The following is a 12,144-nucleotide window of genomic DNA, read 5'->3' as shown; positions in this document are numbered from 1 at the left end:
AAATTATAGTGTAAATATATTCCTACTTGTATGGTGGTGGGTTTTGTTTTACATGCCTTAACGGTGTGGTTGTCCTACAAAGGATGTGAAGATTTGGAAGAAGAAGAAGAAGGTCAAGATCTACCTGGCCTGAAATTTAGACCAATCAGGCAACCTGTTGTTGGATTGCTCAACCTGAATTGGAAATTTTAAGAAAATTTTGCAGCTTTTGGTTATTATCTTGAATATTATTATAGATAGAGATAAACTGTAAACAGCAATAAGGAAGGGCAAAGTAAGACCTACAAATAAGTCAGCATGATCAAATAGTCAATTGACCCCTTACAGAGTTATTGCCCTTTATAGTCAATTTTTAACAATTTTCATAACTTTTGTAAATTTAAAAAAAATATTTTCCACTGTAGCTACTGGGCCAAGTTCATTATAGATAGAGATAATTGTAAGCAGCAAGAATGTTCAGTAAAGTAAGATCTACAAACACATCACCATCACTAAAACACAATTTTGTCATGAATCCATCTGTGTCCTTTGTTTAATATGCACATAGACCAAGGTGAGCAACACAGGCTCTTTAGAGCCTCTAGTTTTAATTTTTATGCCCCACCTACGATAGTAGAGGGGCATTAAGTTTTTTGGTATGTGCGTTCGTTCGTCAGTCTGTCTGTCTGTCTGTCCGTTCGTTCGTCTGTTCGTTCGTCCGTCTGTCCCGCTTCAGGTTAAAGTTTTTGGTCAAGGTAGTTTTTGATGAAGTTGAAGTCCAATCAACTTGAAACTTAGTACACATGTTCCTTATGATATGATCTTTCTAATTTTAAAGCCAAAATAAACTTTTGACCCCAATTTCACGGTCCACTGAACATAGAAAATGAAAGTGCATGTTTCAGGTTAAAGTTTTTGGTCAAGGTACTTTTTGATGAAGTTGAAGTCCAATCAACTTGAAACTTAGTACACATGTTCCCTATGATATCATCTTTCTAATTTTAATGCCTAATTATATTTTTTATCCAATTTCACGGTCCATTGAACATGGAAAATGATAGTGCGAGTGGGGCATTCGTGTACTTTGGACACATTCTTGTTTGAAACATCACTTTACCCTCTTTTTAGCCCCCTATGACAAAGTCGAAGGCGACTACAGGTTTGCACTCTGTTTGTCTGTCTGTCCATCTGTCAGTCATCTTACAAATATGTTTTCCACACTTTTTATGCCCCACCTACGATAGAAGAGGGGCATTATGTTTTCTGGTCTGTGGGTCCGTGCGTTCGTTCGTCAGTCCCGCTTCAGGTTAAAGTTTTTGGTCAATGTAGTTTTTGATGAAGCTGCTGTCCAATCAACTTGAAACTTAGTACACATGTTCCTTATGATATGATCTTTCAAATTTTAAAGCCAAATTAGACTTTTGCCCCCAATTTCACGGTCCACTGAACAAAGAAAATGGAAGTGCCAGATTCAGGTTAAAGTTTTTGGTCAAGGTACTTTTTGATGAAGTTGAAGTCCAATCAACTTGAAACTTAGTACACATGTTCCCTATGGCACCTTGGCCTTCGAAAATTCATGCCAATAATTAGTTTTCCACACTTTTTTCATCATGCTTAAACATATATACACCTGGAAAAAAATATGCAACACTTCCATAGAAAACAATGTAAAATGACATGATTGTAGAATGTGTATAATTTGGGTTTTAACAAATACAAAATGTACTTTTAATCAGTTTCTGTTTTAAAATTGAATTCAAGGTATTAACTTACTTTTCATCCAATATTAATGCTACATGGATAGGACATAACAGCTGCACAGAACTAGTTTTTCACGTTTTCACAAAAAAATGCAAATTGTGCAAGACTCATTTTTCCAAAACATTAGTTCTGCATTAAATACAGATTTTGTATTCCTTAAACTAATTTAGAAATGTTTGAAATGCCTAGTTTAACACACATTTTCTGTGTCAGATGTTGAGTTTTGTTGAAAAAATTTCTTTTATAAAATGTTGGTATAGAAGAAAAGACAAAAGTTGAATAACTTTTTCTGTACAGCTCTAATGATGCATCTCTCTTGTCTTAATTTTGCATGAATTGTAAGTTAATAACACAAATTTATTTTTAAACCATAATGGAATTTAAAGTATTTGGTAAAACCCAAATTATACACATTCTACAATTACCGGTATGTCATTTTACTTTGTTTTAAATGGAAGTGTTGCAATACTTTTTTCCAGGTGTATAGAATTAAGATTTATTTATAGTGTAACACGTGACAAGTATAAGATCAAGTTTTGTTCCAGTACAATGCATTTTTAACAGTAAAGGACTTTGTATTGCCATGCAATACTCTCAGAAAGCTTACTATCTTATTTTGATGCAGTATTTTGGGAAATTGATGGTCACAACTAAAGGTTTTCATTCAGCCTTAAAAGAGCTAAGTGCCTTTTAAGTTATCAACTGATGAACCTGTGACATTAATGTTTTAAAAAGCCTTTAAAAAGTCAAGAATTTTATTTGGGTTTTGAAAATCACCATAATCCTTCATTTGGAAACTTTAGAGTTCGATGCAAGTCCTTCAAAAACTTTAGTTTTAGTGAACATCATTCGTGCGTTTAGGGGCATCATCACTTTCCATGTTGAGCGAGTGGTTGGAAAACTATTATGCTAAATTGCTTGAATTATTCCTGCACAATGGTGATCACTAAGAGGCTTGATGAACGTTAATAGTACATAGATAAAGCGATCCCCTCTATCTGGTAAATGACGTCATAAAGGCAAGCTTTTTTCTGGTGACAAGACTAGAAAGTGGTTTATTGATGTAAGGTATACTCAGGTTGGCATTGATGTAAAACTAGAAAGCATCAGTATTAAAGATTTATTACAGTGTCTCTGTCATAAAATGATTTCAGAATATACAAAAATAATAACATAACAGTAATAATAAGCTATAACAAATGATGCACAGAAATATTCTTGCAAATTAGTAAGTAATTGTTAGGGTGGAGACAAAAATACTGGCAAAATAACTCTGACAAGATTTGTATTATGCAGCATAACAGGCAAAACATTAAAATAAGGATATATTCCCCTACTTGTAATTTAAGTATGTCTGGTTTGTCCTGTTTTAAAATAGAATTTGATTGTGTTGAGTATAAAAATGAAGAAAACTATTTTTAATGCTAATTCAATGTCTATCTTAGTATAGGTTTGATGGAAATCTTTTTGTCATGCAAGCAGCAAAAATAAAATTTAGAAATATGTAATTTTACTTTTAATGAAATTATTTTTTCTTAATCTGTCTATGGTGTCACACACACACATCATAAGAACAACAAGAATGTGTCCTCAGTACACAAATGCCCCACTCGCACTATCATTTACTATGTTCAGTGGACCCTGAAATTGGGGTAAAATCTCTAATTTGGCATTAAAATTAGAAAGATCATATCATAGGGAACATGTGTACCAAGTTTGAAGTCGATTGGACTTCAACTTCATCAAAAACTACCTTGACCAAAAACTTTAACCTGAAGCGGGACAGACGGACGAACGAACGAACGAACGGAGGAACGAACAGACAGACGAACGGACGCACAGACCAGAAAACATAATGCCCCTCTACTATTTTAGGTGGGGCATAAAAATGACTAGATAAAATCATCAATTAACACTAAAGTCTTTTACATGAAAAGGAATACAAAGATGTATAGATGAGATTGTTATACATTATCTGAAAATTCAAAATAAAATGGAATGGGCAGCTTGAAAAACAAAAAAAACTGTTATTCCATATATTTTCTGAAGTAAGGCATTTTTTTGTACAGAATTTTGAGACCTTGAACCAAGTATTACAAAAACTAAATATGATATCCCCTCCACCTTTCTCACTTCTTTATGAAGCAGTGTATAAAATAATTCAGTCTGAGGGTCAGATTATGAAATTGAGGTTATGAAATATTTACATAAAATCCATGTTTTATTTTCAATGAACTTTCAGGATATCAATCAGGACAGAATTACGAATGTTAAATATTTTTCAAAATTTAGAATGCTCTGCACTACAACTGATTATATTTGACCATAAATATTTACAATGATTTAAGAAAAGAAGATTGTGTAAATATAATTTTATTTGAGCTTCAATTGAAAAAGACTTAGTTCCTCCTGATTATTAATTTAAAGGTTAACATTATTAAAGGAATACACTAAAATAAAGCTATCAAATAGTTCAACATGATGATAGCCATGATAAGGTGATTTATATGGAAGTATAGCTGAAGATTACACAAAAATTTATAAAATGACACTAAAATTTGGAAAGTACATAGGAAAAATTATGAAAAATCATGGATCCCTGGAACAGTTCTTAATCTGGAGTCTGACTACATTAACATTACAAAAAGTTTCAGCAATGCTGTAACATATACAATAGAATAAATTTCAGAAATTTTACAAGAATTTACAAAATGTATATTTATATTAGCAAATAAATGTAAAAGCACCATATACACAGCAGCATATTAAAAATAATTGGTCACATACTTGACTTATTTGCATATAAAAAAATCTACTGAAACAGATAAATGTGAAGCAGGAAACCATTGTATATACAAAAAGAGGGAAATTGTATTAATAATTTTATATTCTTAATTACATGATCAAGGACAAGGATCTAGCATTGCCATTAGACAAAGAGAAGTACCTCTACATTTAATTAGCTATTGGTATAATCAACAAACCGTTCATATTTCTGTAACAGTGATAATCTGATATGGTTCTAGTTACTGTAAATTCAAAAATAATTGTGTACGATAAATTATTGCCATTTCATGAAAGTCTGCATTGAAATATATGTATTAAATATCATATTAATGCAAATTCTTATTATTGTGGTACTCAGCCAGTCACATTACTGTCATTACTAAAAATATCTCTATAATTTCTGAATCTACAGTATGCCTGACACTTGACAGTACAGCAATGGGTTATTACCCTAAATGGTGTTACCCTTACTTCTTTTAAGCTGTTATTTTTAAAAATATCATTTTGTTAACAACATATCATATTTGTTTGTTAAAAAAAAAATTGTCAAAATTTAATTTTCATAGCTGAAAACGACAAGAAATTTTGATTTCTCTGAATAAAACCATGATTGAATAAATATCATATGTTTCCTGCTTCACAAATATCAATCAAAATTATAAACATCTCATTGTTGAATAATTACATAATAAATGATAATTAACAAATAGCTACAACAATAACAGCATAAAATTTATCAAAATGACTCCAGTAAAAATGAACACATCCTTATCACAGAATTAGAGTGCAAGGCCACTCAAATCTTTTCTTATAATTGTGTAACCATCCTCTGAGAATATACTGCAAGGCAACAGTTATCTTTCTCCTAATATCTATACAGCTGTCTTCAGAGAAAAGATCATGGCATCCATTTATTTTCCTTTTTTTCACAAAGAGGGACGATCCATCAATTTTTTTGGTTAAAAAACACCTTAATGTAACCCAAATTATGTCTTTGGAAAAATAGGATTTGAATAATGAAATAAATCTTTATACAGTGACTGTGAGATATTGGTTATCTTTTTGTTTATATATTTGCTACAAAAATCTAGATCAATGGAATTTAACTAAATGTCACCAACAAAAGTTGATATATAATTCAAATACCTTAAAACGAAGAGAAAGAAGAAAGAATGCAAAAAGAAGCAAATAAGCATTATTCTTGCTAAGATTATTAAACATTTCCCACCTGTATTAAAAAAAGACATTTAAAGATATTCTACAATATTAAAGTTCAAAACTGCTTACTGATGATAAACATTTAGAATATCAAAATACATTTCCATCCTTATATCTGCACATCAGAAAAAGTCTATAGTCTTTTAAAGTTAACATTATAATACAAATTGTATAATAAAATGTTCGTTTTATTTCAACATCCACAAACTTAATATCAATATTTTTTGAAAATCCTTCATTTCTATTTTTTTTCAAACAGTTCTATATCATCTATCAATATTTGATAAAGAAAAAACCAGGTGCTCCGCAGGGCGCAGCTTTATACGACCGCAGAGGTCGAACCCTGAACAGTTGGGGCAAGTATGGACAAAACATTCAAGCGTCATACAGCTCTGAATTTGGATTGTGATCAAATTTTTGACATTACATGTTTTTTTTACACAAAACAAATATCAAGATTTTACAAATCAATTAAAGATTTCTTCTTCTAACTTATTTAAATCTAAAATTAAATAGTTGACACAGCATAGGTTTCTGACACAGAATGAATGTGGTCTAATGAACTTAAAATTTTTTTTTTTGCCTTTGAGCAATTCACTATGCTGTTGAATATTAATCCTCTAAAAAAAATGTTTGAAGAAATTTTCTTTTTATTTATGAAATCTGAAATGAGAAAAATTTAACCCCCCCCCCCCTTTTTTTTCACATCCCCGTTTTCCTTTTTCCAAAACTGATATCAATTCAAATTTCTAATGGAGTTTGCAACAATAGCTACTCTTTTAAATACATCATAAAATATTAAAATGTAAAATAAAGTGCTTGTTATCACTGAATGGTAAAGATTGGTTGGTAGTAAAAGTGAATATACATTGTTTATTGTATAAAACAATAAAAAAAACTTCATCAGCAACATTTAATATTGGCAAATTTCCAATGAAGTTGTTTACATAAAGTTATTGGCAAATAAAAATAGAAAATGACATCATAGTCATGTCTGGCAAATGTCCAACATACATTATCTAAAAACATTTTAGATAAGATAAGGAAAAAAAGCTTCATCAGCAACATTTTATATTGGCAAATTTCCAATGAAGTTATTTACATAAAGTTATTGGCAAATAAAAATAGAAAATGACATCATAGTCATGTCTGGCAAATTTCCAACATATATTATCAACTACTATTCTATACAAAGAAAGATAACTCCAATTGAAAATTAATTGCTATTGCACAATATTGTGCAATTAGATATTTCTTGCTATTGTGCAATACTGTGCAATTGAAAATTTCTTGCTATTGCACAATACTTGATATGGAATCCTGATTTGGACCAACTTGAAAACTGGGCCCATAATCAAAAATCAAAGTACATGTTTAGATAAAGCATATCAAATAAGCCCAAGAATTTAATTTTTGTTAAAATCAAACTTAGTTTAATTTTGGACCCTTTGGACCTTAATGTAGACCAATTTGAAAACTGGACCAAAAAATTAAGAATCTACATACACAGTTAGATTTGGCATATCAAAGAACCCATTTATTCAATTTTTGATGAAATCAAACAAAGTTTAATTTTGGACCCCCATTTGGACCAACTTGAAAACTAGGCCAATAATTAAAAATCTAAGTACATTTTTAAATTCAGCATATCAAAGAACCCCAAAGATTCAATTTTTGTTAAAATCAAACTAAGTTTAATTTTGGACCCTTTGGACCTTAATGTAGACCAATTTGGAAACAGGACCAAAAATTAAGAATATACATACATAGTTAGATTCGGCATATCAAAGAACCTCAATTATTCAATTTTTGATGAAATCACACAAAGTTCAATTTTGGACCCTTTGGGCCCCTTATTCCTAAACTGTTGGGACCAAAACTCCCAAAATCAAACCCAACCTTCCTTCTATGGTCATAAACCTTGTGTTTAAATTTCATAGATTTCTATTTACTTATACTAAAGTTATGGTGCAAAAACCAAAAATAATGCTTATTTGGGCCCCTTTTTGGCCCCTAATTCATAAACTGTTGTGACCTCAACTCCAAAAATCAATCCCAACCTTCCTTTTGTGGTCATAAACCTTGTGTTTAAATTTCATTGATTTCTATTTACTTATACTAAAGTTATTGTGCGAAAACCAAGAATAATGCTTATTTGGGCCCTTTTTTGGCCCTTAATTCCTAAACTGTTGGAACCAAAACTCCCAAAATCAATCCCAACCGTCCTTTTGTGGTCATAAACCTTGTGTCAAAATTTCATAGATTTCTATTCACTTAAACTAAAGTTATAGTGCGAAAACCAAGAAAATGCTTATTTGGGCCCTTTTTGGCCCCTAATTCCTCAAATATTGGGACAAAAACTCCCAAATTCAATCCCAACCTTCCTTTTGTGGTCATAAACCTTGTGTTAAAATTTCATTGATTTCTATTCACTTTTACTAAAGTTAGAGTGCGAAAACTAAAAGTATTCGGACGACGACGACAACGCCAACGACGCCAACGTGATAGCATTATACGACCAAAAAATTAAAATTTTTGCGGTTGTATAAAAATATGCCCTCAGAAGTCATTCACATATATATAAAGTCATTCCATCATATAAGGCAAGACTGAAGAGTTCTTCAAAGAAAGACAACCCACCATGCGGCAGTTGAATCACTTGCAGTTCGGTGTTGAAGATTTTTTAGGCACAGGAGGTGGCGATCCTCCTTCATTCGGAAGTGGAGGTATAGGCTGAAAAGAGAAAGAAGAGCATTCACACATGCTGTTACATTGTAGTGCGAGCATTGAATTGAGTTGTATTATGTATTAATATATACATAATAATGTATATGCATTGCAAACAAAAATTTGTATTAAGATATATTTAACTTTATAGATGAAAAAAAGTTGATGTTATGTGCATACATGAAGATCATAAGAAGCTTTTTAATGTGAAAAAGTTTTGAAGTAATGAAATACATGCTACATACAAAGATGAAAGAAAATAAAAGTATTGAATGTTCAATGCAATGTTAATTTGTGTTGGAGATAAAAACAATATAAAGAAAACATAAACTATTTTGCAAAATTTTAATTGGAATTGGTGTTAAATAGCTAATCTCCAGATGTTAAACATCAGATTTATTTAACATTCAAGCTATTTTCCTTCTTTGATATTCTATATACCATCTATTTCAAGATCTTGCCAGATTTTGTTTCTATATATTTACCCTTTAATAACCTTTCATAGATTTACCTGATGGTGTTAAATAGCTAATTTCCAGATGTTAAACATCAGATTTATTTAACATTCAAGCTATTTTCCTTCTTTGATATTCTATATACCATCTATTTCAAGAACTTGCCAGATTTCGTTTCTATATATCTACCCTTTAATACCCTTTCATAGATTTACCCGATGTTTAAATACATGGAAGGAATCTAAATTAAAGTTGTTTTCATTATAAACAAGTTATACATCATCTGTACTTAAAACATGCTTCCTAAATCTTCATGTTCATATTGCAAATTAAATTTGAAACATGTCAGACCTTAGTATTGTTTTTTAAGCTGGCTCCATATAGACTCTTAAGGAAGTAAAATGGCTTTACCATCAGGTAAAATTATGAACCTGAATGAGTAAAATGTTGTGAAAGAATTTTTCTATAATTGTATGGGTATATGCTTTTAGTGAATTTTATGTATTTTAAAGATTTTAATCACCAATTGATCAATATCAAGTATGTTTGAATAAAAATCTTTAAAAAAATATATGATTACATGATTGAAGATAGTAATATTTTAACTCCTTCCAAATGTTAAAGAAAAATGTTGACAAGGTTGACATTTTTACCTCAGTCACGTGTGTATTTCGTGTATCGTACCTGAATGCACATTTCTCTTTGAAAAATTTCTTCAGAGTTTTGGAATGATCAAGTAACAAGCTTCTTTTTTTTTAATTCAGAATGAAGGATAAAACAAACAAAAAACTTTATTCTAAATTATGCATTCTACATTGTACATTAAAGTGATGTACATATTTAATGCATGTCATGTAATTTTACTGATACAGCAAACAAAATCATAAGGTAACAGATATCAACAATAAGCAATTTATGGTACTTGTTAGACACTCAAATACATTTTGAAAAAAAAAACACACCAAAAAACAAGTTTTCCTAAAAAATAATAATTCATGAAACATAACATAATTAGACATGAAAATAATAAATCAATAAAATTCAATGTTTATCTTTGCGGCGTCCCTTTTCTTCCTTCTTTGTGAGGATATGATCTGTCCCATGTAACCTGCTGTCTATTGTCACATGTAACTTGCTGTTACGACGAAATGTGAATAAACTGTTTACCTTAGACTTTCTGTGACCAGCTTGTCGATTGTGTATTGGTGGTGTCTCAACGGGAGTTGTAGAATCGGCACACTTGTCAGGTAATGGCGGAGGTTCATCTGATGTATCTGTGTCACTGTTGTTATCTGTCAACAAAACAAACACAAACTTAAAACTATCCCTCAGACCTGCCAACTTTTCGTATTTATGGGGTATATCCCCCATGAGAGGTGTTGACCGGACCCTTATAAAACTCAATTACCTAGACTAAATACTTTAAAAAAAGGAATTCACAGCAATACATGTATGCATCAGGTCATCTTGTGCTTAAATGGCAGTAATGGTCTTTTAAAGCTAATCTTTTAACATGGCAATATAAAAGTGGTTGTGATACTGTCTCTGGAGCACTGTCTTGCGTAATTTGTTTTTATTCATACAATGATTCTTCTTATTTGGTTACTTAAACCTGATGACAATATATATTTTTTTGGACATAACTTTTTATTTACACAAGACCTCTTCAACGAAATCTCAACACTTAAAAGTAATGTCAGTGGTTACCATGTATAATATACAAATATCAGGAAGGTTGATATTTGTGTTTAATTCTTTATTTTTCTGATCATAGGTTGATAGGTCTGAAAGATCACAATATGTCTAAATATAAACATATGATACAGTCTCACTTTGTCTGATATGTCTTTTGATAATCAGCATTAGCTATGTTAAGACCAGTAGTTTAATTAAAAAGCATTTACCGTAGATAAAACATTTTGGAGCAAAACAACACAGAAAATATTTGGTTCAACTGTCACTGTGTTCTGATCTTTTGATTCAAAATTTTTCTTTTATAAATTATGCTATTGTACTCAAATTCAAGATCACTGAACAACTGTGGTTGGGGGAGAGTTTATAGACAAACTTTTGAATAGACGTATTTACACTTGTATGCAAATTTGTCCGCCATTACGTAAAATCACACAGGTTCCCGTAAACTTTGACATCATAATTTAAAATATTTGACGTCACAATTTAAAAGTGATTGTTGCTTGACGTCAAAAGGTAATTCGGAGTAGATCTAAGGTCATTCGGAGGCAAGATTCAGCTAAATACCAAAAGTGTAAATACGTTTGTTGAAATAAAAAATCTTATACATTGGCTATCTTCGCCGGTTGAACATTCTGATACTATCAGTCTACCAGCAAGAACAATAACACTATAATAGCAACTTTCATTTTTAACGACCAATTTCAGTGAAGGCAAAATATATCCTTGATGTAATGCCAGTCAATACTACAACACTGATAATAAGACAAAAAAACATTAAAAATTTTGGGTCCTCATGCTTTATTTTGCCTTTTTTAAAAAACTTTTTTCGATTCAAGCATCCCATGATGAGTCTTTTGCAGATGAAACCGGTGTCTGTCATACAAATTTTAATCCTGGTATCTATGATGAGTTTATTGATCTATTGATTACGAACAACGAAAATATCTTGAAATTGTGATCAAAGCAAAGCTGTTTGCACAAGAAAGTAGAATAATTAAGACTGTCAAAACAAACCCAGTTTTAAAGATTTTTTTGGTTTTAATTTCTTTAAGTTTATGAAAAACAGAGGATGCTGGATGCTTTATAATGACAAATTTTCATATTTGCTCATTATAAATGAAAAAAATCCACTCAATTTTAGGCACAATTGGTACTAACCTATCAAAGATGAGTTGCTGCCTGCATTATTAAGATATGACAATGTTGATGGGGCAAACTGATTACTGCTTGGTCGATTCTGTCTGCGGTCATTGGCATCTGGTCGCAGTGGACGTCTTGGTGTTATCTAATATTATAAATCAATAAAATAATAAAGCCATAGATCCATCATTTTAAGTAATGAATTCTGAAAATTGATGTTTGATTACTTTCAATAACTTTTAACAATTATGACTTGCTTATGATAATACTTGTACATTAAATCTGTTGAAGGAGAACTGATATTTTTGGACATTGCATCTGGAACTGGCTTTCATATACTGCTAGTTCTCTAGTATCTTTTGTCATTTTGTTTAGGGTACAG

At 30.9% G+C, this 12,144-nt stretch overlaps 1 protein-coding gene across 20 annotated transcripts in view; it reads right to left on the bottom strand.

Moving 5' to 3' along the window:
* Positions 1 to 2,846: 2,846 nt before the first annotated feature.
* LOC139521918 (dedicator of cytokinesis protein 1-like) overlaps positions 2,847 to 12,144 on the bottom strand; it is a 110,574-nt gene continuing 101,276 nt past the window's right edge. For 18 of the 20 annotated variants that reach the window (XM_071315665.1, XM_071315667.1, XM_071315668.1 and 15 more), the window contains 2 exons: positions 11,781 to 11,907; positions 9,701 to 10,219 (listed from right to left, as the gene is read on the bottom strand). In XM_071315665.1, coding sequence (XP_071171766.1) covers positions 9,969 to 10,219; positions 11,781 to 11,907 — 378 coding nt within the window. In that variant the 3' untranslated portion in view covers positions 9,701 to 9,968. Of the gene's footprint in view, positions 8,479 to 9,700; positions 10,220 to 11,780; positions 11,908 to 12,144 lie in introns of those variants that run through there. The other 2 variants (XM_071315657.1, XM_071315653.1) reach the window with 2 other exon arrangements.

The sequence above is a fragment of the Mytilus edulis genome, chromosome 4 (genome assembly GCF_963676685.1).
Source record: "Mytilus edulis chromosome 4, xbMytEdul2.2, whole genome shotgun sequence".
NCBI classification, from domain to species: domain Eukaryota; kingdom Metazoa; phylum Mollusca; class Bivalvia; order Mytilida; family Mytilidae; genus Mytilus; species Mytilus edulis.
This window is presented reverse-complemented; position numbering and strand designations above follow the sequence as displayed.